General features: G+C 32.6%; 1 protein-coding gene and 1 pseudogene across 3 annotated transcripts in view; one reads left to right on the top strand and one right to left on the bottom strand.

Annotated features, from left to right (window-relative positions):
• LOC127841195 (bifunctional polynucleotide phosphatase/kinase-like) overlaps positions 1-27,873 on the top strand; it is a 155,569-nt gene that overhangs the window by 125,410 nt on the left and 2,286 nt on the right. The window contains exons 1-4 of one of the 3 annotated variants that reach the window (XM_052369862.1): positions 24,766-25,194; positions 26,406-26,587; positions 27,038-27,127; positions 27,706-27,826. The exons of 1 other annotated variant lie outside the window; for it this stretch is intronic. In XM_052369862.1, coding sequence (XP_052225822.1) covers positions 24,948-25,194; positions 26,406-26,587; positions 27,038-27,127; positions 27,706-27,826 — 640 coding nt within the window. In that variant the 5' untranslated portion in view covers positions 24,766-24,947. Of the gene's footprint in view, positions 1-24,765; positions 25,195-26,405; positions 26,588-27,037; positions 27,128-27,705; positions 27,827-27,873 lie in introns of those variants that run through there. One more of the 3 variants, XM_052369863.1, reaches the window with a different exon arrangement.
• Positions 86-19,966, bottom strand: LOC127841193 (heat shock 70 kDa protein 12A-like; annotated as a pseudogene).

Below are 27,873 nucleotides of genomic sequence, written 5' to 3'. Positions count from 1 at the left end.
TAAAACTTAACATTACAACGTAAACTGTTATTTCCAACGTTTATATAACCAATTTCATAATTTGCATGAAACAAAATGCAAAGCGTTGGACAGTTGAAATTATATTTATTAGCTAAATCATCATTTCAAGAATATAAAAAAAAACAAGGATAACGCTCCATTAAAATCTGTCTTTGCTTTACAGTACCTATACTTAAAATGTGTATACTCAACACTTATATCCGATTAAGTATTAGAAAAAACAGGCATGCAATAGTCCCAATACAATTTAGATACACAAATACAAAGGGCATGATAACGGTAATTACATCGATGAATACTGCTTTTATAGACAAATATTCAAGCATCGTATACATCCTTTTATTAGTTCCAATGTATAGGAGTAATGACACTACATAAACCTAAAAACAACCGTTATTTTTATATTGAAGGCAATAAATAAACACTACAGGACAAAACATACAACATTGGAACGGTCAAAACTGCTCCGCGAGCATTCAACTGGCGTTGCAATTTATTTACGTTAAACGAATTAATTAGAAAATAATGCTATCGACAGATGCTAGATGAGCCAATGATAGTATTAGTTTGAACATTTAAAATAAAATGCTTCATGTTGATTAAAAAAGGAACCCGTAAAAATCATGCTCTCAAATTTCCGTCATTAACTTTAAACTTTATACTTAATAAAAAAATTCGTTGTTTAAACATTTCAACTGTACCTATGACCAAATGAAATATAACATCAAAAACAAACCACATGTATTTTAATATGACGCAAATTTTAAGTGTTCTTATTCCATGATATCCACGCGAAATGATCGGCTAAGTGTAAACAAGTATAAAAATAGGTGATGAAAAACATTTTTTGTAAAGTGTTCACTCAATTGATGTTGTTGGAACGGCATTTGCAAAAAAAAATCAGAATTGGATCGTTTCTTTTCAACGAAAACTCTATAGGCATTGTTTAATGTAATAATTTAATGACTTATTAATTGTATTTATTAATCAAGAATTAAAACTTTAATAAATATCGTTAAAATTCGCAAATATCGTTTACAAGTTTTTACAAATTGTTCATGAACAAGTTAAAATAGTAATACGGTGATAGAACGTTTTTGAACATGAAACCACAGGTAATAATTGACTCATACAACTTAACAATCCACATGTATATTGACACATGCAAATAATCAGAGTTCATGTTTAAAACATACTCAATTGACCACTCGCCAGCTGTGAATCAAAGTCACGTAATAATCAATCAGATTTCGTTTATTGCGGCCACATGGTTCGACAAACAATGACTGTCGGAGACATAGATAAAGTTTTTTATGAAACCACAACTTAGTGGGCGAGGCGATCGCATATTTGGCGACTGGTCAATTGTAATAAAGGAGTTGCATGGGACATTGCTATGTTTAACTACCAATAGAAACGTACGTATAAACAATAAATGCAAATACTACTAATTAGAATTCTTCACTGTTATTAATATGGAATAAATTCTCCATTAAGAAACAATAATAACTCAGCTCAAATAATACTGAAAGATAAAAGCAAGCTTGTTCAAAATATCGACAATTTTTACAATATCCTTTCACTAAGGACTTCCAATTTCAAAATCATCAATCCCCAAAATAAACATAGAGAAATGTTGCTTCAATAAGTGCTGATCGCATTCTAGTTTAACCTCAACATGTTATCCCATACATCTGCTTTACCATTATAGATCATATTATTTAAGTCATATTGCTAACATAAGCATTTGTTTAGAATTGTAAGTTTTAATCTAGAAAAGTTATATAATGCAAACAAATGCTTAAATATATGACAATAATATATAGTAGATTATCAACTCAGAATGTAACACACACTATGTTTAAATGGCGCATATAAAGATTAGCAATGAATTAAACACCCCGACCGTGGTTATCGACATATCTTGTACATAAGGGACGTTTTCACACTCTTAAGTATTTTGTTTCCAATGTATTGTGCTATATTTATAAACTGCACTGTATGATTTAGAAAATTCTAAAACTATTAAAATAACAAAAAAAAAACGTTGGATAAAAAACTTACTTTCATTTCCTCGGATTGAACACGGGACCTCTTGATATTATAGCCACGGAGGCTGGTAAAAGTAGTACTATCGCGTATTAGATGGGTATCTTGTTTTCTATTTTGATTAATTTGTCGTATTTAAGCGAGCTAACTCGTGAAAAATTCAAAGTCAGAACATTAAGAAAATGTGGCGCAAATATACAAAGCTCTTTTGATTTTGAAGACATTAAATCAATATTGGAATGTAAAGGCATAAAGCTTTAAATCACACAAATGTATACACAATTATATGTTAATTAATTCCAATGTTTTATTTTAAGATTTTCTTAACCACAAAATCCTCCCTCGCGCTAAGCCGATAGCAACTGTCGTACTTAATAAATTTGAAATATATTATGAACACAACAGTAAAGATTTATCTACGTAGAATATTGGAGATTTCACAATCGTATACATGTGTGATGTGCACAAAAAGATCTCCACTGGAATACAAAACGAATTTGTCTATTGCATTTTGATTATTATAGTGAACAAAGGGTCAGAATAAAAATGTATGTGCATACAATGAATTTATAGTTAAAATATCATTTTATGGTCGTTAATTTAAGACAACTTTACTTTGATGTGTTTGCTTACCAGAAATAATGAAGTACTTTATCATCCCGTCCCAACGGGTGAAGCTTTAATAAACTGCACACACGGTAAATTCAGTTACAACAAAAAGTCAACAACCGTGCTTGTGATTCGACCTGTGGCCTCTTCTTCGCCTTCAATCATTATTTCGGTGCCACCGAAATATAATCGAATAATAACCGCCCTGCCGATACCTCTTCCAGAAACCGGAATGGTAATACATCCAACCTTTCTGCATCCCTCATCTGTGACGTATTTTGCATCTTTGTTGGTTGAAGTATATATTTTGCAATTCATTTCAGTTTGATTTATGAAAGATGGATGACATCTTTGTTCGGCCTGTTTTTTCCCAACAACGAGTGTTTGGTCGGCTGATACCAAGATGTTAAATATATCATCACACCTGTCACCATGATCTGTTTTTATAAGCTTATCTATAGGATGTTTGTCCTTATTAAACGGGACTCTGCAATAGATCCCATATGTATACTTAGACATTCGTTCACTGATAGAGGTCGGGCAGTGTCCAAATATGACAGCTCCCTTTAGGACAGCAAGACCTGCGTCAGTTGGAACAATGATTTTCAGTCGTGGAAATTTCTCCCGCATTGTCTCCGCCAGTAATGGGGACTCTGAGTAACCTCCAACCATTAGGATGGCTTCCGCTTTCGACGGCTCGCCTTCTTTAAGTAATGACTGCAGATGGTTAACAATTGCATTTACCGACTCCTTAAAGAAAGACCGAAATATGCTGAAGTCCAACCTAAACTTTTCACCGACAAGTATAACCTACAATATAACATAAATAAGATAAGACAGTATTTATGTGTATACTGCATTAATTTATTATTAAAGTCTCATGTCGCCATCACAATTCGTATCATTTATAAAGATGTATTTGATCACGACTGATTAGTGATCATTATCTTCAAATCTATACAAAAAGTGTTGTTTATAATGGTGAATAGTTTTGCTATAATAACAAGTCATACCCTATTTGCGTCAGCATGATATATTAAAACAAATTCCTACCTTATCTGCGTATCGCGAAGACTGTACAATCCTTTTCATCGATAGACCCTTGCTTTCGTCTACAAGCTCTAGGAGTGCTAGCGGCAATTTGATCGTCACAAGTCCCTCACTTGACGAATTTGTAGCGCGTTTTTTAATTTCGAAGTCACGGAGAAGGTCAATGTAGTCTTCCATGTGATCGTCTTTGAAACGTTGGAGGACGTCTTTGCCTGATCGTGTGCATAAAAAATATATATCTGATTCATCTGTTCGTAAACGTTGTGTATGGTATGTTGCATATATATTAAGATTAACAACATTGATAACCAAATGTATTCTAAGTTTACTTCTTTACTTACATGAAAACGAAATACTTGGGAAATAGTTTGAACACGTTATTTTTTGAATACACGATATGGATTTATTCTCACCTATTAAGTTTGCCAAAAAGTCCAAAAAAGCCTTATCCACCATTGTACCACCCCAGGCTCCACCAGTGGCCTTGAATAGTTCTTTTAGTTTACCTCCAAAACAAACTTCATGTACGGTGATATCTATCGTACCTCCTACAAATACCCACAATAGAGGCTTGAATGAAACAAAAGTACTGTCAAAAGTGATTATTTTTTTACCAACAGCAAGAATTGTCATTGGTGTATTGTTTACCGTTTGATGTCAATTTTGCAAATAAATTTAAAAAGCGTTCAAATGCATCGAACAAATTCCAAACAGTCAGATTTAAGAAACACCAGAGGAAACCATCCATAAGTGCTAGCATTTATGGCAGAAACCCATACACTATGAATGAACAAAAACTGTCACGTGACCACAAAAGTCAACGTCAGTAGTCATTTTATGACAACAAACATCTGCGCAATTAGGTTTTTTCCAATATATTTGCTGATTAGCCTATGACTTTCACACGACCTAGTGCAGGCAATATGGCATGCATATAGCTTTCGATCGGTCACGCGAGTGACTTTGTGTCTTTGTGTCGTATGAAAGAATCTGCATAAAACTCAATTTAGATTCACATTGTAAATCGAATTATTCCTGTCGTCATTTGTCAAACCGAAAGTACGGTTGATATTCAAAAGCATTATATTTCTCTTTCCGGGATATTTTTTTCAATATATTGATGCTGCATTAACGAATATACGTGTATATAAAGTGAAAACACCAAAAATAAACAACGGTTGCGATCGACACCTATAAACTGTTAGATGCCCATAATATCACTTAAACATTAGTTCATTTTTGCTGTTGCAGAATTTATATATGTCGTGCATTAATTTATGACATCAATCTTAACTTGTTATATCTAATTTAAATCTAAATAAGCATAAATTACATTGTTTCACATGTTTTTCGTTAAATTAAACGCTTGCATTTTTTCGGCTACTGCCGTTTGCATATTTTTGCTACTGACGTTTGCCATTCCTAAACGTACTACTGACGTTAGCCATATTTGTTTTTACTCTTTAAAAGTGTATTTTATATCTGGTATATATTTTGTTTGTTTATGCATAGACATATGTAATATATGTTCGTCCGGTAAAGTATAGACAGTTAATTTTCGAGAACACTGTTTCTTTGTAATTTTAGTACTGACGTTTGCTTCTTAAATGAAAATTTGCGCAGAAGCGTTCTCGAAAACCAGAGCAACACACAAAACGCGTGATATATCGATCGAAAGCTATATGAATGCCATATTGCCTGCACTATGTCGTATGAAAGTCAGAGGATGATCAGCAAATATATTGGAAAAAACCTACCTTGCGCGGCTGTTTGTTGTCATAAAATGACTACTGACGTTGACTTTTGTGGTCACGTGACAGTTTTTGTTCATTCACAGTGCTACTGTCATTTGTAGAACTCAACTCGTAAATCCCTTAAGCGTGGTTCCGACTGCATATTTCGTCAATCGTGTAATTTTATCGTGGCGTGTAGACTTTATATAAGCAGGGACCTATACAAACAAAGCGATGCGCATTTTTAATGATCCGAAGATTAAACTATTATGCTTTCACGCAAAAACACAAGCGAGACTTCACGCGAATGCGCACATTTTCAAGGTCACCATTTTATTAAATGCGAGAAACGGACAGGAAACGAATAATACGGATGATAATATTAATTAGACCGAATGTTTCACGAGATGAACGACTAATATTTAAAGTAAGTTGAATTTGCCACTTCTTACTGATTTTATTGTATGGCAATCTTTGTAATAACTAATAAAAACAACGATTGCTAAGGTATCCTTTACACCACAGAAATTGCCTAACAGAACCACAACGATTATTAAAATATTCTGCCTTATAACAGTTTATTTACATGAGATTAGAGAGAGTGCAATTCTAATTTAAAATGTAAAAAATAGATTCAAGACCAAGGTTACATGTAAATATAAAAAGCGTAAGACAAAAATTCCAATCACATTTTTTAAAGCAATAAAACCACCATTCATTGCTCTTTTTTTTCAATAGAATCTATGATTAAAAACTATATACTTAACATGTTGGTATTTTTGCCAAATGTCAAATTGTTATAAAAGGTATGGTGGACAATATATTGGCATTATTAGAAAATACAAGAGTTTGAATACGCTCATAGAATATAAAAATTAAGTCTTTTTTATTATTTTAACCCCCTTCTGTCGCAGCTTTTTTCAAAAGGCTCAGTAATTACAGGCTATATTATTCTCATGTTGGTATTTCCCCAAATGTCACATTTTTTATTAATTCTATAGTACACAGTTTATTTGCATTGTTTAAAAAGTAACAACTTTTTATAAGCTCAAAGAAAAGTGACAATCACTAGTTTTTCGTTAAACATTTTTTTAAGCACCTTAAAACCCATTTACCTATTTCAGTGTTTTTTAAGTCTCTGTCATTAAAAGCTCTACCTTCAACATTGAATCTTTGGTCTTTTTACATATTATTAACATCTTAATCCTCATTTTCAAATGATACAAGCTATAACAGTTTAAATAATAAATTTCAAATTATATTGTGTTATATTTTCAGAATGCCTATAAGGATCAAAATGGGTCAATTCTTACACGGAATGTTAGACCCTGCAAAGAAAAAAGTCATGACGCCAGCAAAACTCATTTACTTGAACAAACCCAGTTCATGCCACATTTAAAAATTCTTCTTCTTGCACAACCTCGTGGAATTAGAACAGTGCTTACACACATGGGTGATAATAGCTTTGCTTTGTATACTGATACTGATTCAAAATACGAATCTGATTTGTTTCCTTGTCTGAGACGTTCCTTGAACATCCGTGCACTAAGATGATGTAAATGAAATCAGGTCTAGAAATAGAAGTGGTGACAACAAACTTCACAAACTTTGCCGAAGAACTCAGACAATGAAAAATTCAATCCAATATAGTTTTGAAAGTTGCTTTAAAAAAATACATGATTTTGAACAAGCGCACTGAAACTTTTTGCAATGTAAACAATATTATTTCGGATGCGCAGATCGGATTTAGAAAAGTTATTCAACGTTTGTTGTTATTTATATATTGATGTCGATTGTAATCAATTGTTTAAATGAAAATAAACGTTGTATGTTATATACGTCATTATGTTAAAATGTACTGAAAGTATAAACCGCGATGCATTATGGTTGAACATGTTTAAGTCTGGTATAAAGGGTAAATTATTTAAAATAGTGAAGGGTATGTATGCAAATGTTAAGTCACGGGTTAAATCATGTTCATCTTATTCAGATTATTTTAGTTATGCGGTCTGACTGAGGCAAGGGGAGGTAGTGTCGCCGGTGTTGTGTTCTTTATTTGTTGAAGATCTTGAACTTAACTTACAAGCTAACATTAACTCTGGTTAGTTGATGACATTGTGTTGATTTTATTATATTTTGCTGATAACATGGCTACTTTAGTCAAGTAAACTGCTGCAGTCCAATCACATTTAGATAAATTATATTTATTCTGCAATTCTTGGGGGCTTAATGCTAATACTGCAAAAACCTAAAATAATAGTATTTCGGAAAGAGGAGAAATTTAAATAGGGTTATACAATGGTAATGGTATCGCAGTTGTTGATAACTTTAACTATTTAGGCGCGGTGTTGATATACTGGAAGTTTAAAATTAAACCAAGAACATTTGGTTGGTAAAGCCTTGAATACATTATTGATAACCTTTCATGACTTTGATAGAAAAAACAAACATATTATTTCAGTTGTTTGATTCTTATGTGGGTTCTATATTAAAATATGCCTCATATTATAATACAGGCATACATTTAAAATTTTGCAAACGATTGTTTCAGGTTCAAATAAATACATGCTACGTTGTTGTATATGGAGAATGAAGTAGATATCCGATGTATGTAAAACAGGTATGTTAAAATTATAAAGTTTTGGTTTTAAATTATATACAATGCAATGAAAATATTGTTATGCAAAGTGTTTACAAACAAGCTTTAAACGAGTGTTACAAAAGTTATACAAAATTGGGTCACAAATATTCAGAACATGTTAAATATTTGGGTTTGGTTATGTATTTCAAAATCCAAACGTTGTACACGTAAATTGTTGTGTTAGATAGTTCAATTGTAGAGTTGACAATTTTAAACAAGAGTGGTATGGTAAAATAAAAAACAGTTCTGTATTAGATATTTATTAAGTTTATTAATCATCTTTGGAATGCGGTGAATATTTAGACTGACGTCCTAGACGTTTGCGCTTATTTTATGTTAGATTAAGAGTCTCTGCATATCCGTTGAAAAAAACAAACTGGCAGATATGCTCTGAACAACATTCCATGAAATGAACGTTATATTGTATATGTTGTGATTCCGTTGGTTTAGAAGACGAATACCATTTTTGGGGCGATTGCCTTCTGCAATTCGCCCCATAGGTAACATTATATACATATACCGAAGAAAGAAGTCCGTTAATGCAACTAACCATTTTGCATCCAAATGTTGCATTCACAAACAAAATAGCTCCGACCGCATGGTATAAGTACCACACGAACACTGTTACGAAGTGATTCGGCATTTTCCGTTGCAAAAATTGACCAGATGTCAAAGCTATCAGAAATTGTTTGATATTTAAATAATACATATGACGAAGGCTAATGTGTCCGCCTGGCTAGCTCAGTTGGTACAGCACCAGAATGATAAACTCGGGGTCTAAGGTTCGAATTCCACGTTGGATGTTACTATTTCCCCTATAATTGAATGGATGTACTTAATTCTTGGACAAAACACCCGTTTGGACAAGACCTTTCTCTTGAATATTTTACCTTGACCCCTAGTTGACATTGAGTATCCAATTGCTCAAAAACTAACATTTGCCGTACCTTACTTGCTACTTAATGGATTTACTTTATACTTTGACACATACAGAGGCCCGTGTACTTAGACAAGAACGAACCAGAAACCTTACACTGTAATCATTAGAAATTAATTCAATGCTTGTCTTTATCAAATCTTTGTTAAATTTGGAACTGGGTAAGTGTATCTTCGCAGTTTAGCTATCAATTGGCAAATATGACAATGACTTGTTTTAAAAAGCAGCATTTACATTTAACCCCAATAGCTAAATCATATAATGTTCACAGCCTGTCACCCTTCCTTACTTCCATCCGTTTTCTTAAAAAAAGTTGATTGGCTTTACGGTGTATAGTGTTTTAACGACCTCAAAATTTGAGCAAAATCGCTCCACCAGTACTTTGAGTACTTTGCTATATGTATGCAATTGTTTAACTGATGAAAGTAAAAAAAAATATATTATCCTTATATTTTATGTTATCTGTCTGTGTATAAATTCCACAAGTATTTGGTTTCATGGTATAGATAAGTAATTGCAGATGAAAGAAAAACATAAAAGAAGCTTTAATTATAAGAAATACGATCTTAAATAATAATACGGATTAATAGATTTCATCACCCCTTGATAGAACTTACGTGTTCTTGTCATATATTGTGTTTATTTGCATTTGATGTTTTTAACATAACTTGTATCATAATGTAATGTAATTATTTGCACTTATGTGACATAAGAAAATAATTTGTATATTTTATTATTTATACGATGTTTTGTTGTATAAGTCTGTAAAAACTATCTATATCTGTCTGTCTTTTTTCTGTCTTTCAGACATTCCGTTGAATCAATTAAACTCTTGCAGTGTTTCACAAATGAACATATTTCCGCAATGAAAATCTTCGCTTAACTCCAAAATTACTTCTTTATATTTAATTATGTTCATAATAATGTGTTCACAGAACACATGATAAATATTAAGTTTCAAAACTTAAAAAAAAGTTTAAAAGAAGGTGATTTTGTATTTTATTTTAATAAGATTTTTGTATTGCTGTAGGCTTTAAATACATCTACCAAATCTACTGCATCACCAGGTCAAAGGGTATTTTTGTATTTTGTTGTTGAAATAATAAACATAAAATTGTAAGTCATATTATTAAGTTCTATTTAACATTTTACATTGGTACTTGTGCACTATCTGGTACAAAAATGTGATTTGCTCACGTGCTATGGATATTTTCTTTAGCTTAATTAATACGAATATATTGTTAATTACATGTCTAATCATGATTTTATTGTTATCTTATATAGATTCCTAAATTTGGATAATACCAAGTTTACCTATCATGCATATTATAATTTGTATTTTCAGTGACCCAATTACGTATATTTTACCATTAGCCGGGATTCTATGCTTGTAAAAAATGTGTTTTGCACAAAATTATGTATATTGTATGTTTAATGTCGTTTTTCCTGTTCTGTAGATTTGAACGGATATAATAATAATCATACTAAAACACATATACAATGACTTAAATGTTACTGATTTATAATCAGAAATATACGATTTAAGACTTTTCTGAATTGCCTTGCCTTTATATTCTGATAATGTTTTTTTCAATACATGAACGCGAAATTTGTACACAGTTATACTCCGCAAATGTATCACAACAAGGTGGAGCTAGCATGTGATTTTTTCTTTGCTTTATCATCAGCATAAGAAAAGTGTTATGTTTATAAGACATTGTCAGTAACTTCCACGGATATTATGTTCAAATGGAGTACAACGGAATAAAAAACTTTTTTTCGGGGGATAAAAGAACAATTATACATGTTAATTGTATGCAATTGACAGGTAATGATAATGTCGATATTTCAGACCAGGGTAAGATTTAAAATTAATTAAAATAGGATCTTTTGAAATTGAACATGTACATACGTGCGATATACATCGACAAGTGAACCCTTGATAAAGAAACGGAAACTGTTACTCGTCAATGCATCCGAACATGTGACATACCGCTTGTTAATAAGACAAATAAATGATTTATTATTAAAAATATGAATGAATAAGTGTTTGTTTATTAAACAAGTAAGTGGTGTATCAAAAACATAACATCATACAAGAGCGAAATCTCTTGCAATCGATGTCATCTAGACGCATTATTGATTAAGTCATCGTTTAATCGATCGAAATTATCAAATCTCGCGCACCTGTTTTTTTCGCGTTGTTACTGGATATCGCAAAATTGCACATCCATTTGTTTGTATGTGTCCCTGATATAAGATGTTAAAATACCTCTTTTTATCATGATACATTTACATATTTTAATGTTTGCGATGTACTTTACATCGAATTTAGTTTTCTGTTGTGTGTAGTTTTCAGTTCAGTATTATGAAGACCACGTAATAAAAATTGTCATCTGACTTATATTGTGTTTACTGCACCTAAAGGCCCTTGCAAGCATAACAATTTGTTTAAAGAAAACACTGTTGATAACAGGTCAAGATGGGCACTTATTTTCGAGACCTGCACGAGTTATCCCAAGCAAGTGTATTATCATATTTACTTCATTAATGTGTTGTAGTTAAATATTGTTATTAACTTCGTACGTATTCGCATGATGTATTTATTTTTATGTATTTGGGGAACTAAGACATGGAAGTAGGATTTTATTACAAAATTCTGAAAGCTTCTTCATGTATTAAATGATTTTCTTTTTTTATCTCTTAAAGAAAATAGATTAAATTCAGTAAAATGTCAATACGATTTTATTTGTGTCACTGATTGAAAATATAAGACATATTGCATTATTTTTCCATCCAAGACATCGGTATATCGTTGTCAGTTACATTTCTTTACAAACACAAATGTGAGTCGAATATTAAAAAAAAACGTGTTGAAATTTAAATCCATGAAACACATAATAACGGAAAGTTTGCTACAACGACGTGTTTTATTATGACATTATTTTTTTCTATTATACTCATATGTGTCGTTGTTTAGATTATATTTTGATAACGCCATTTAAAACAAACATATGACGTCAATGCTTTCTTCATGACGTGTATATTCCCGTATTGCACTTTTTAAAAGAATGTTAAAATACTTATTTCACTCGTGGTTACAAAAACTGTAAAAATTTCACTCGTTTCCACGCCACTAGTTTTTTGTTTCTGAAACCAATCGTGAAATAAATTTCAATCATACACCCACATCAAGAAATATCTATAACATTTTCTTACCTCCTGCATCTAACACCAGGTATTTACTGCCCGATTTGAAGGACGAAATACCACCTGCAGTGGCGTCAACTTGGACTGGAGCGTGTCAACAGTAAATCGAAGCAGCCTCAGGCTCTAATGCAATTGATAACTTTTCACATGGTATGCCAGCCTGCAAGAACAAACACCAATACTTAACATGAGTGAGTCTTTGATCATATATATGGTATTTCCCTCCATCCCTCAGGAGCCTCCCTCCCCCTCCCTCCCTCCCCCTCCCTCCCTCTGTCTGTCTGTCTGTCTGTCTGTCTGTCTGTCTGTCTGTCTGTCTGTCTGTCTGTCTGTCTGTCTGCGTGTCTGCGTGTCTGTCTGTCTGTCTGTCTGTCTGCGTGTCTGCGTTTCTGTCTGTCTGGTCTGGTCTGGTCTGGTCGGGTCTGTCTGTCTGTCTGTCTGTCTGTCTGTCTGTCTGTCTGTCTGTCTGTCTGTCTGTCTGTCTGTCTGCCTGCCTGCCTGCCTGCCTGTCTGCCCGCCCGCCCGCCCGCCCGCCCGATCGACCGCCCGCCCGCCCGCCTGTCTGTTTGTCTGCCTCTCTCCCTCTCTCCCCCTCTCCCCCTCTCTACCTCTCTCTCTCTCCCTTTCTTCCTCGCTCTCCCTCTCTCCCTCTCCCTGTCTCTCCCTCTCTCTTCCTGTCCATCCCCCTTCTCTCTCTCTCCCCTTCTTCTCCTCTCCCCCTCTCTCCCTCGCTCTCTCATACCATTTCTCTCTCTCTCTCTCTCTCTTTCGCTCCCTCAACAAGCCTGAATTCGCACTACATGTACAAAATAACTGATGCGTATCTAAATATAATGGTCAACTAAATCTTGTGGTCATATTTTCTGCCGTTAAGGGGTAAGAACAAAGATTGGGCATTTTGGTATGCGTTGGCTTTCTCTTATATGATTTTGATAAAGTACTTGTTACATTAAAGCCGCACACCTTGAAATGAAAGTAAATTTAAGTAAAAATAAGAAACATATTTTATCTATGCCAATTAGAATATATCTTGTGGTTAAAAGGTAGAAAGTCGTCTTGTGTGCGTAAACGTCTACAAATCCTACTTTCGGTTTTATAAGCGGTACCGTTTGAAAAATAATAAATTGCTTGCTTACTAGGATGTAGATTTAATTTTATCTATGCCGATTAAAATATATCTGGTGGTTACAAGGTAGAAATCCGTCTTTTTTGCGCTTTAAAACTTAAAAATAACCGCCTAAGTCGAAATGGACGTATACGTTTAGAAATTCTACTTTCGGTTTATAAATTTAAAAAAATAATAAATTACTTGCTAACTAGGCTATAGATTTAATGACAATTTTACACACTTTCAAATTGCATCTATATGTATTGATCAACATGTATTTAATTTCAAGGTGTGTGGCTTTAACCATATTCCTTTTCCGAATTGTTCAAAATACGAAATATGAGTACGCCAAACAACCGTTATAATATTTTCTTAATTATATATATTTATATATATCAATGCATGAAACTCGTGGCGTATATAAAATGGTAACATGCTACCTCTTGAGCGGCAAGACGCATGAACTGTTTTGCTGAATCATTCCAGATAGCAGGTACAGTGAGCACCCAATAGATGTCTTCCAGATTCAGTCCGCTTACCTGTTGATTTGACATACTAGTCAAATCATCGATCATGAACCTGAAAACAACACTAGAGATGGTTATTGCTTAAAAAGCCTTATTTGTTGCCTAATTTACAGCTATCAAGACCACACATATAGTTTTTGTCAAAACGGTTAAAATGTACATATCGTCTATGATTCAATTTTATTTCCTTGACACGACCTTGTCGAAATAAAATAGAACAAAAGATGTAAATAGTTATTTTAGTATTTAATATTCAACTCAGGTTTTCGCGCTTGATATAAAGTAAGCGTATGCATCCACAAAACAATAATTGATAATTTCCGGACACTCATATTTGATATTTGAAATATATTTCATAATTTGGTACAACAGACCTTAAATCTTTCAAAGGGACATTCCTGCTGGAATTTGTTACACTTCGAACAATAATTTTAGTATACGGTCGTAAGTGTGAACGGACAATTTTGAAACTATATTATCGCGTTGCATTGCCATTTGGGTTCGTTAACAAATCGAAACTCTTGCAGACGAGAAATTATGTATGCGGTAAAAAGCCAAATGCAACAAAAACATTTTGTTTTGGTCATATTTTCATGTGTGTAATTAATATATCGAGTACATGCATGTTTAAGAGGCATTGGTTTCAATCACTGTTTGACTTTACCTTATTGACAGGGAGAACACGGTAATGGCTGGTAGGCTTTTACCACTTTCATCGTCCAACATCATGTCTTTGTGTATTGGCTATAAATATAATCGCATTGTGTTTGATATGATTACAATCAATTTGGTATTTGTGTTTTAATGAAGTATAAGGCGTATACAAGTATTTATAATTAATTTACCTTGTTCCAAAGCATCATCTTGAATTTCTGGAAGTAGTACCACTTTTTATGTTCCCCACTCTGACTAAGCTGGCTATATTGCGTCTCGGCATCATAACCAAATGTGTCCAAGGTTTTTCCATCCGGTTTAATCAACACGCACGTTGGGCCTATATATCATACAAATCGTTCGCAAAATGAAAATGAACTAGACATGTAAGTACTAGTATCAAAATGTTTGAAAAAATCCTGACGTTACTAGTGTTATGTCATATTCTGCTTTTAATGTAGTACACAATTTCACTTGTTATTTCCGACACATTCAGGAATCTTTTCGGTCCACTGTGAATTCCGCCGATCGATATTTTACCACCAACATATTTATATTTATGCTAAAAAATTGAAGGTGAATTTAGATGAAAATCATTTCATAAACACATTACGGTAAAGTTTGAAAATTGGAATTACATTTTTTTTTAGAAAATAATATAAATATGTTTAAGATGTATTGTTTGTATCGCCATTTACCAGAGCTTTGAAAATGAGAAAATTAAATTAAATAATTGTTATAATTGCAATTGCAACGCATTTAAACGTAACATAGGTGTTTTACACTGTTACACTTAAGTTCACAGTAAACACAACGCTTCCAACAAAAAAATCCAACAGTGGATCTGTGTTTGACCTTAACGCTAGTTGACGTTTTCCTACTTTGTACCAGCATGACATGATAAGCTCTTTTCTGATTGCGTAAAATTTAAAACGATGTACAGGGTAAAATACCTTATCAGTAACTCAACTTATCCCGATGTTTAAACAAGATTGTACTGTTTAGTTCACTTGTTTCATAAGAATATCAGCAAATTGACACACGAATCGAGGTCAATTATTTGGAATGACAGTATTTTGCGGATTTGTATTTGTATTCCATCTAAATAAGTGAACACACCTGTGTCATGGAGTTCCTGTATTTGGCAACAATGTAGTGTCGTTATTTACAAAAAATAAGGTCATGCTAAATATGGAATGGCCAAATTCCCAGACTTGACGCTTAAGAAACATGTATTTAGTACACTTAACTTTCTGTAGTTTACCTTTTTTAAATTAAAAACGAAACAATTCAAACACGTGTCTTTATTGTATAATACATTTAAAACATATATAACAAAACATGTTAACAAACTATTTCTGTAAACATCAGCTGTATTCTACGAACACTTTACAACTGACACGCATATAAACGACACGACAATTACACATCTAACAATTAACTATTGATTTAAGTATGTAACGTATTAAATTTATATACAAGTATTGCATTAATTTTGCTCAAAATGCTATATTTGCTGACATAGCTTATTTGCGAACGTAACTGCATCTTACTTACTTGCCTACTCACCTTTAAGAGTTGTCAGCTGGTGTCCAGTCCATGTTTTTGCCGAAACTTTACAAGGATCCCTTTCAAAGTCATGCTTAAATGAAAAGGCCCATCCGGAATACGTTGTTCCAAAGTCAATAGCCGCGACCACCAGCTCGCCATCGCTTTTTGCCTGTGAGTAGTGGATATTCGAAATTTAACAAATCAATTATCAAAGTAAAAAAAGTTTATTCATATTGATATAATAAGAAAAGCACCACCACTACCACCTTCAATATCGTTCTTGCGTGTTCATGACTCTCTGAATTTCTAATCTGATGATATTTCTAAAGTTGTAATTCTTAAATATTAATATCTTGTCCAAATATTACAGCCGGATGATAACTATGTAATGCATTATGATAAATAATTCATTAAATTTACTAATTATTTTGAATTCACTTGCTATGAATGCAATTTTAAGCTGTTTGTACGTTTATTCATTATAGTTTAAATTTGCGATTTGCCAAGCATTAAACGACTTCAATTCCAGACGATTGACAAATTAAATGCTTCTTTCATTCTTCTTGCATTCAGATTGGTAATTAAACGTATACGTTTTTTATTGAATATAAATGATGTGATTTAAATATTTGTTAAAACTACAGTGATTTATGTGAAATTCTAGGAGGTATGTGGTTTGATGCCACTTTACTCCGGTTTAAAGCCCACTGCCTTGACCGTTCCTACGAAGTATATACTGTTTCAGTGCGTTCGTTTGTTTTTGGTGTGTATATTTTAACTTTATCAAATTGAACGGTAATTTAACATTTGTTAATTAACGGATCACGCTCTGAAAATCCGATTTCTCTCCTGGTGGCTTTCACTTTGTGAAGAAACAACAGTACTCTTCTCCATAGGTACAAACAAATACGATCTATTGCATGTACCAAAGTTAGTTTCATTACAGTAATGGATGTTTACAAAAGATATTATTTTGATTCCCAGATCAGTTGTGTCGTGCAACATCTAGAAATATTAGAGTAAGTGCACTGAAATGTTTTATTTTCGTTTTGCTTTAATCAAGTACAGCGATTTATGAACGACAATAAACAAACTTACCGACAAACGAATGCGCGTGACATACTGTAAAGTGATATATGCTTTAAACTACGTCATTGAAATATTCGATAGCAGATTGCTAATGGTTAAACTTATCGAGCCCAAATATGACCTAGTTGATGTTAAGATTGTTCTGTATTTGAATGCATAAATGGAGATTGATCAATGATACATTTACATATTCACAATAGTGCTACACAATTTCAGAAATGATTTGTTATTTTGATTATAAAAGCTGAAATCACATAACTTGTTTAGATATGATAATTTATAGCTTATAAAAAACATCTCTTTTATTGTTGTAAAGTAATAGAAATAATCACGGTAAATTATTTTCGATAAAAAAATATTTTTTAAATAACGATATCAATTTACTAGAAATAATGTAAAACAGAGTTGTGTACACAGGATGATCTGCTAGTGGAATAATTCGGAGTAAAAATCCGAAAGAAAGGCGCTCTTACATGACTCTTTAGCATTTATCACATAAAAGTATATGAGAACTAACAATAACCAACACAATTACTTTTGACCACTGTTATTATTTTGATTTCTGTGCAGGTTTTTGTAAGCGAAAGCTTTTAAGAACTACTATGATGTTTAAACGGGTAATGCACATCTTACCATTTTAAAAAACGACCTCACATTTGTTAACTCTACAAAGTCTCTCCTTCTGGGAAGAACTAAACGCGTCTGCTTTCCAAATATTTTCACTTTCACTTTTGATTTACAAATGCATGGGTCAATTCAGAAAACTTCGTTAATATTAAATGAACTAAACAAATGTTAAAGATTGAAATTAGCAATTATGTGAGCAACAAAGATACCTTTACATTTAAAGCATTCCTTTTATAATGTTTTACTTATCTGTTTAAAAAATCTTGGGCGGAAGTAAAATAGCTTCCAAGTAATTGATATACCCAGGGTATTTGCATTCGGATCTTATCAGTACTCTACCAGCCGAGTAGCTGACACGTTTAAATAATATTTTGTATCTTTGCCTATTTGATTGTACTTAACATGAATTTATACTGAAAATATGCGTTTGAATGGGTTTTTTAAGCAGTGACTTTTCAACACACATGCACACACAAAGCAAAATCTTAAAAGCGACTTGTATTTAAAAGGGGTGGTGGACTTTTATCATATTAGTTCATTCAAATTCGTGCTTTCAAATGTTGGCTAGTTTTGTGGTATTAGACTAACCATCCTCTTAATAGATCGGATTGTCCATCATGAAGTTGTATTTGTTTCATTTTATTAAGTCATGTATTCATGGCAGGTAATCAAAATTAAGATTTTTACATGCCAATTGGCAGTTTTTACTTTTTAATTTATGTGTCCGTGAGTGACTGGGTGAGGGTGCAAGAACGTGGTTTGCTTTGGTGATGGAAGGGTGTGTTGCTGAGTTGAAACGATTGCAATCGAGCAAACATCATGCAAAAAAAACAGAATAAAACAAACATAAACCGTTTTATTTATGGACCTTCATTAAGGTAAAAATAAGTGCATTTCTTACTGCAGTTTTCATCTATTTATATTATTACAAAAACAAATGTATAAAAAATGATAATTGTTCAGTTCCTGACCAACTTCCAACTGACCCCATTCGGCCGCTGCAACAAGTTACATGACGATGGAAAAGTCATGTGACAAGTTTATTTTTAACTGGGTCAAAGTGACCTATCACCAAAAATGTTGGAATCAATTCATTTGTGTCATCACTGACTTTGTTTTTCAAATTATTTTTTTTTTCAGTTATTTAATTTAATTTATGAAAATAACAATTAAAACACAAGGAATACTCCCCATTACCTTTCATAAATGTATATTATCTTGTTTAGAAATCAGGGATGCCTGATTAAACTGCCGAAAATCAAATAATGTTGCAAACAGAAAGGAGTCGGGTGAAATTATGCTTGTGTTATTATACTGATAAATAAAAGGAAAAATAAAATTGTTTAATAAAAGTTTGTATTTCAAGTTTTATTGCTATATTTTAGTTTCATAATATTATGAACAAGTCTGGAATAATTTTTATCAAATTTACAGTAAAAACTGAAAGGTTCGAAAACAGGTACTCATATTTTGGCGGCCATGACAGTTTTATATGGCAGGGTGATGTTGGCTACTTGTGATTTAAAATAACAGCAACTATTTTGTCACTTCATTAAAGTTGTCGGCTACGTAGGAATTATCTTTTTATCCAAATGAACACACTATTATCTTTTTAAAAGAGTTCAAGTTTTGTTTTAAACCTGTCAAATACTAAGAGGTTCGAAATCTGGTACTTTCACGCTAAGTTTTCATTTCCGTTTAAAATACCATAAAACATATCTTATTGTAAAATAGTTTGTTATTAACAATCGATATTTATATTTTACTTGAAAACTAAACACTTGACAAGGTAAAAATGTATTAAACATTAAAATCTAACAGAGTTTCTTACCATTCTATTGTAGTTGTCAGTACAGTTTTAAATCCTCTAGATGGATGTTTATTGTTGCCATGAACGCTTCAGTTTACGTAACATAGGTGTTTTACACTGTTATACTTAAGTGCACAGTAAACACAACGCTTACTTCGTTAAACCGTTTTTGAAGCAAAAATCACAAGTTGCTTTTGAAAAATGTATACTTTAGTTCACACAATTAGAAAATTTCGATGAAGCATATAACAAACATGAAATGACTTCGTTTGTATGTCCAATATTCGTCTTCGTCTGTATGTAACTGCGCAAAACAACTGCTGGGCGGAAGTTAATTAGCTACCAAGAAAAACATCCCCGTAAATATGTCGCTTTCGATTTAAACTCTTGTTAAGGTTACATATCAATAAACATCAGGTATTTCATTCCTATCCAAATTAGTTTGCTACGTGTTAAAATAAGATATGTGACAATTATATGAAATAAACAAGCGGTAAACTTCAATTTGCCTTATTTTATTTTTACCATTGATTGACAGAAATGAGAATGAGTTTGCATCAACAAGACCCAATTCGTTCAATTATTAAAACTTAAGCTCTATTGTTAACATCAGATTAAAAACAAAAGTATCTCTAGCGAACATGCCGTGTTTAATGATATGATTAGTATACATTACGTCCATGTATAATAATAATTTTATATAATGTTACATTTATTCACCGAAACCAGCAGGTGGATGTTTAAATGAATTTTAATTACACTATATAAAGTATGCGTCTTTAAATACATATATTACTTCAGAATGGTAATACATGTATGTACTATGACGTCTTATTTTATCCCTGACATACCAAATTTGGTTCAACGTATTAGCCATATAAACTAGCACATTCAATAGTTGGATTGCATCATAAAGCTTGGAATGCATATTTAGAAAGCTCATGTAACTTTCATCCAATCAGTTTACCTATCATACACTTATATGAAAAGGATCAAAAGTAAAACTGGTCAGGATTTAATATCCTGCTACAAAAATGCATGCACACTTAGACAAAATATATGCAGTGCTACGTTTGATCTATCTCTATGAATTAAAACAAAATAGTAAAACCACCGATGTAAACAAAATATTTCGCAAACATTTTTTACCTGTCTGTTTTAAATATATAATAATACTCAAATAGAATTATTATCAAGCTAAAATCGTTATCAAAGTGTGTCAGTAAATAGAGTGTGGCTAAATACCAACCATCTCCAGTTTCAATAAAAGCCATCAATTTACACTGTTCAATTAAAAAGGTAAAACCCAAAAACTTTTCATACAGAAAATATGTCAAAGCACTGATGCAAGCTTGTGTTTGCATTATATCAAAAGGGCACTCGCCTAACTCTCTCAAATAAGGGCCATTGAAACAAAATTCAGCGTAAATTATGTGACGTCATTTCAAATGACGTTTTCTCAAGATGAGGCTTGCCAAATTAGGACCAAAAGTCTTGGAACACAATACATTTTCAACAAATGAATTAATTCATTTCAGATGCAGACAAAATAATCAATGTAAATACACGTATTTTGAACGCATCTGCTTGACAAGGAACGACAAATCTGCCTTTAGATTGGCCATAACGTTCGAGTAGGAAAAAAGTGAACCAGTACAACAAAGGAGTGTATTTACGCTGTAATTTTGTCATTAAGCATGTAGACATACTATTTTACAACGCATGTTCGTTGCTCATCAGAATCAGTTGAACTGACTTATATTCACTCTATACCGATTCATACATATGTTAAAATGGTGTAAACATTATCATTCAGCATCAAAAAGTGACCACCTGTGTAGCATGCAGTAACAACTCAACATCTAAAGAGTAAACTGTTTTCCTTGTATTGTGTGCACACAATATCATGCATTCAACAAAACCTTATATAGAATGCATAAATAATTCCATACTTGTATGCAAAATATTTTGTTCGATGATTCAAAATATTTCCTTTTTAAATTATTATCGTTTTGAAATATATACTTAACATTTGTATCATTTTTCTAACCCCTTTCCTAGTTACTTTACTATGTTAAAAATGTCTTACTTGTCAAAACTATAAACACAAATATCATTATAAATAGTTAAATAGTTTACTACATCAGCCAGTTCTACCAAAAGCTTTTATTATTAATGTCATATGCTTTAGTCTTCCCAAAATATTTCAAAATGTTTTCAAGAAATGGTTTTTATCACCCTACATGTTCCTCTTGTATCATGATAACTCATGATGTCCATAATAATTGTTCTTATTGCGGTGAAAATCAGGAGCAACCTTGAAGACTTATTCGTTTAAGGAGCAAATACGCGTACACTTATTAAACACATACGGGGCGATATAAGAACAATATTGTCAGGAGTTTACATTCAGAATACGTGTAAAATGCGAAAAATTATCAGTACATTGATGCGAAAAAAATAATTGACTTATAATATTTATAAATTGTACATGGTTAAAGGATGCATGTTGAATTTAACACTCCATTTCCTTGCACTTTAGCAAGAAATGTTGTCTGTAATCTTTTCCACTATAAAAAGTCTATGTTTTGTTCAAGTAAAGTTAAATACCAACTCGTACAAGCAAAGGAATTTCGTTACGTCTTTAAGATGAAAAAAAACAACGATGTCGAATAGAAAAATATAGTATATCATATATTTTTTTGCAAGAATTCAATGTAAAGTTGTTGTTTCCTAATTGTTTACGTGTATCTGTATAAGCGAAAACACAAGTTATGCCGATATGAGGTTGTTCCTTCTTTTAATCGTGTTGCGTAAACAGAAAACCCTTAATCACTTTCTGCGACTGTATATATCATTCAATTAAGTGTAAAAAGGAAACCTTACATTTTAAAACGTTTATTAAATATTGGACCTTACAAGCTGCGAAACTTATTCAGCATATTTAAATTGAAGACATGCTGCGTATAATCCAGCCTTTGAAACAGCCAGAAGAGTGTTTTTGCTGTTCTATAACTAGTTTAATATCGAACAGTGGATCAACAGGAGTTGTTTTTGAAATTAAAAACACAAAGAGAAGTGTATATACGGGTTACCTGTAGTAACAGATAAAACTATCTCTAACAAAGTTAAATTAATATGTGTTCATGGGTGAATATTTGATTAGGTGCCATTTTCTGTCCAGTTTGTGTTTATGGTACGCATATGAATTTTTTTTAACCTTTTCATGAAATGTCAATAGTTTCATCATATTAGAGCATATTCATTATAAAAGATGATTAATACAAATAGATTTTAATATATTTATTTGAACCCAACCCAATGGATACCCTTGAATTATGTAACGGTGTTGTGTCCGGATTTTCATGTATGTACTAGTGGAGCATTGGCAAAAAAACTATTTGAACTAAAAGGAAATCCTCCTTTGCTAAAGAATTTGTTAAATTAAAATGAATAACTAAATTTGGAAAGAAAACATTTTTCTTTTTTCTATTAATGTAATAAAATAATAGCAAAAAAATGTGTCCTTGATATTGAATTTCCACACCGTTACATACTCTTTGAATTAAAGAGCGCAAAAATGACCACGTGATTTTTTATTTTTCCCGCTCATACAAGTCTACAGCGCCTTTGTTCTTGTTTACATTTCAAAAAATTGTTTAACAACTGAAAAGTGATGTTCAAATGTGGTAAGTATGAATGTTATATTCATTCTTTTTCCACACCGTGCATGCAACTGTTCTTGCATGTATGTATATATAAATTTAAGCGGTATAACAAACTTTACTAAGTAATACTGAATTATGTAGTTCTTTAAGAAGAAACATATTTTCACGATCATGTTTATAGTTAAGTACGTCAAAACGTGGCTTTTTCACCACCGTTACATTCACCACCGTTACAAATAACCAATAACGGTGTGGACAAAGTCGTAACGGTGGTGAAATCAATATATGAATTGTTTTATATAAGCCAACATAACATATACTTATAATGGAAATACGATATCATATAGATATAATCCTGGCTAAAATATTTCTAATTAAGTTATTTTAGTGTCATATATGCACAGTTTTTAAATGACCGTTGAATTCACCACCGTTACAAATTACCAATCACGGTGTGGACAAAGTCGTAACGGTGGTGAAATTAGTATATGAATTACAAAGGTTTCAAAACCGTTACGGGTATTTATTTATTAATTATTTCAGTGTCAGTTTTCAAAACTATCTTCTCTCAAAATAAATTAACATGGCAGGTTAGAAATCTATACATGATCACAGTTAAAGAGTTCTACCAAATTTCATTAATTCAGAAAATAACAACAACAACAATAATAATACTTTGTAGTAAAACTTTTATTCAACACGGTTACGGCTGTAATTTGAGTGTAGTAATAAAGTGTAGTAATAAAGTGGCTAATAAAATGGTTGTTGACAGATTCATAAGTTGGTATTCTAATGATACAGTTTAAATTTTTAATTTCAAAACATGCATATATGAAATATATTTGGGTCTTTCATACTCAATGTCCGTAACGGTGTTGAGAAATGTCAGCAGCACCTTCTAAACATTTGTTGCTATAGCAACACAATGCGATGGATTGTATTGTGCCCACACTTTTAATATATATTCCGGGTATATATTAGACACAATATCCTTCCACAGGGTGAAGAAATGAAATCAATATCTTAAGAATTTTTTTTTAGTTGAACTCCGGTCAAAGTGGCACCTAATCAGATATTCACCCTCATATCGATGAATTTAATTAATTAGTTCACAGTTTTTGTGATTTCAAAAAATCACCCAAAACTATTTCTCATAACTAAAATTATAATTCGTTCTATCAGTATGAAAGCATTATCCCTAAGGTCTAGCATTTCAATTCGTGTAATCGACCAAACTAGCTTGGATATTTAATACTAATGCTGTTAACATTTTTATGTAGAATCCAATTATAATATAAAATGTCATACCGTTGAAGTTAACATGTGTTGATATGTATGCACTTGCGTTCGCTTTTTGTTTCGCTTAATAAACATGTATGGAAAAGAAATGCTCTATTCGACAAAAATAGCATAGACTGTACTTCTTAACGTAACAATGACGTAGCTGCTATTTATAGAACAGTGCGGGGTTCAATAAGCTACACCGGGAACCAACGAGTCGATTTGTTTAAACTTGAACAGGTAATGTCACATGCTATTTTTATCTGGCATGTATAATATCCGGCATGTTTCAGTGATATATATAAAGAGTGAAATGCTGCTATAATAGGCAGTCATTCTAAATGTGTTTACACCATTCACAAGTGTAAAAAGAAAAACTAAAATGAGTGCTAGAAGACAAGGATTAAAGCGAAAAGCAGCTGACGACGCGGTTATTAAAGCAAAGCGAGCGAGGGGGGAAACTGATTTAGGGAGCGAATTAAAATGGTCCCAAGTTGGTGAGTTGATCAAGGGTATCAATCCCCTAATGCTGCTGGGGTCGACCACCTTACCGGGCTGTCCGAAGGCTGCAGGGTTTGATATCGACTTCACCGTTATAAAGACTGCGAGCGGAAGAAAATTTGCATCAGGTATACATTAAAACGCAGGAGTTTGAAATTGTATCCATAAAGCTTTAGATTAGCTTTATGGATAGAATTTCAAACTCCTGTGATTAAAGTGAGGCATGTAACACCGCCCTTATACTTTAACATTATATATCTTCAGCGCAGTTAATTAGTACATAATAAGCGATGATATTAGAAAATTTATATATAGTATACATGCAAAAATATTTCACAAGTCTTCGTTTTATTAGATAGTGTTGTTCATTATTTTCCAAAATCGTTTTACATTACCATGTAAACATCATATATGTATATGTGTGCATGGTTTTGTCTCTCTCAAAACCGCTCAATTCATCCTACATTGCTGCTTTCATTTGTTAAGATATGGACCTAACTACCGGAACTTGCTCTGAAAGTTAATTAGTGGCTACGCTATATCGTATTGCAGCGATATACAAAAAAAATTACATGCAGAATATTTTAAAAATATCAAATGTTATGCTCAAAGTTTTAGCAAAGATCTATCAATATTATGTCTATTTATAGATGTGTAAGGAACGGGATCAATCGAAGTTAAAGAAAGGAAATCGATGTTTGCAGTACTATTAAGACAATGCTCGTATTTTCCTCATAATTCGTGATTTAACGGTAGTCTCTCTTACATGTATTATTTTGCTATTGTTTGCGGTTACATTCCAACATCGCCCTTTCTCATTATAATCAAATTTGCTCGATTATAATTATAGAAGCGTCAGACTAAAGGTGATTTTCATAAGATTGCAAGTTGCAATACTACGATCAATTACTATTTCCATTGCACATTCCGTGACTGGGTTCGTGTTCGATGTTAACGGCATAGCATCAATATTATTTATTGATGAAATTTCTTCTATTGAGTAGGAATTAATTGTGTACTGCGCGAAACACGGGGGATTAGTGCGTCTGTCTGTTTTTTCAAATAATGCATTAGAAAAGAATAACATTTTATACACATCGTTTTGAGGCGAATAAGTCTTTGTTGGACTACTTTCTTTCTGCAAATGTAGAAATAAGTAATAAGATACTCCCTATCAAACCCAATGTTAAACGTTACCTTAAAAATGTTGGTTCTCTTCATGGTTTCTGAAAATTATTATTCCCCACCTACCTTCCCGAAATAGTATGAAATCGCAAAAAATCCACAAATACGAAAGTATTTTCATTTCTTCTGATTCAAATTTGATTGGTTCTTCCAGGGGCAAACGATTGGGAGTGGTGGGATCCGTGCGTTCCCGAGAAACTGCGAGACCTGCACGAGAGCGGCTACCGGGTGTTATTTTTCACAAATCAGGCGGGCATTGAAAAACTCAAGGTTAAACCAGAGGAACTGATGCAGAAGATTGAAGCGATTATTAAAGAACTCAGTATTCCCGTCATGGTGAGATTATCGTATAAGTTATTCATATAATTATTTATCGTATAATTAAATCATATGAATTATGTTCTCTTCTAAATGAGTGGAAACAGATTCAGAAGATTGGAGCGATTATTAAAGAACTAGGAATTTCTGTAATGGTGAAATTAAAGTATACTATGTACGAATTGATTTCTGTTCTAAATTTATCGAGTTTTCCTTGACAGGCCTTGTGTTTTCTACTCGAAATGATATTATGTGAATAACATCATTTCAGGGTAACACCTATAGCTTTGTATTCCATAATTTCGACAATTCGTTAGGGTATTATTGGATTTTCATTCAACTTAATTCTTTCATCAATGATTATGACCATCTACAAAGAAATAACCTTTGCAAGTCGAATTATTTGTATGAACATGTAGGTGCCTTAAAAGTATGTTTGTTAAAAAACGTGTTATTGCTATTGTTAAGTGTTTCGTGTGTACGGGTGAGAACCATTATCGGAAGCCGAGCACGTTGATGTGGGACCACTGGGAGAGCAGCTTTAACCAGGGGGTCAAGGTGAGGTCAATGTCACACTAGGCATCGGAATAGTACTTAGTAGTTTACACGACTGTGAGAAATAACTCACTGGGAACATATCAGAAAAAAATAACTCACTGGGTATCGGTCAATATTAATAACTCACTGGGTACCAGTCATTATAAAGTACTTACTGGGTATCGGTCAATATAAAGTACTCACTGGTTTTCACAAGGCTTCTTTTAGCTTTATCCAACAATGCAACTGCATAAGAGTTGTTAATGCGAAATAAATACACATCCAGATTGATAATGTTTAATTTTAAATTTTAAACGGCATCGAAATTGTATCGTTAAAAAATCTTGGAAAAGAAGTCTTAATACTATTTACACATATTAATTGTATTAAAGCAGTTTTAGACTCTGCATAACTGACTTGCTATGATTTTTTAATAAAATATTTTAAATTATTGAATATAGTATTCCGTACAAACACATTCCTTTTGTTGTTGTTTTCTTTTAAATTTATTAAATACCTAACATATTCGGCCATAGCCTTTATCAGTAGTATCAATAAAATAAAAATAATATGTTAAATTATCCACCTCCGTTTGGCAGGTGGATCGCTCCCAAAGCCTGTACGTTGGCGACGCGGCGGGTCGTGCCAAGGAGTGGTCGCCCGGAAAACCAAAGGACTTCTCTTGCAGCGACCGGAAGTTCGCAGCCAACCTTGGTGTCAGTACGTAGATTTCAGTATTATTGGCTTAGGCGTTCAGCGGTTACTAT

This window comes from Dreissena polymorpha, chromosome 8 (assembly GCF_020536995.1).
Source record: "Dreissena polymorpha isolate Duluth1 chromosome 8, UMN_Dpol_1.0, whole genome shotgun sequence".
NCBI classification, from domain to species: Eukaryota; Metazoa; Mollusca; class Bivalvia; order Myida; family Dreissenidae; genus Dreissena; species Dreissena polymorpha.
The sequence above is the reverse complement of the archived record's forward strand: the minus strand, read 5'-3'. Positions and strand labels throughout refer to the sequence as shown.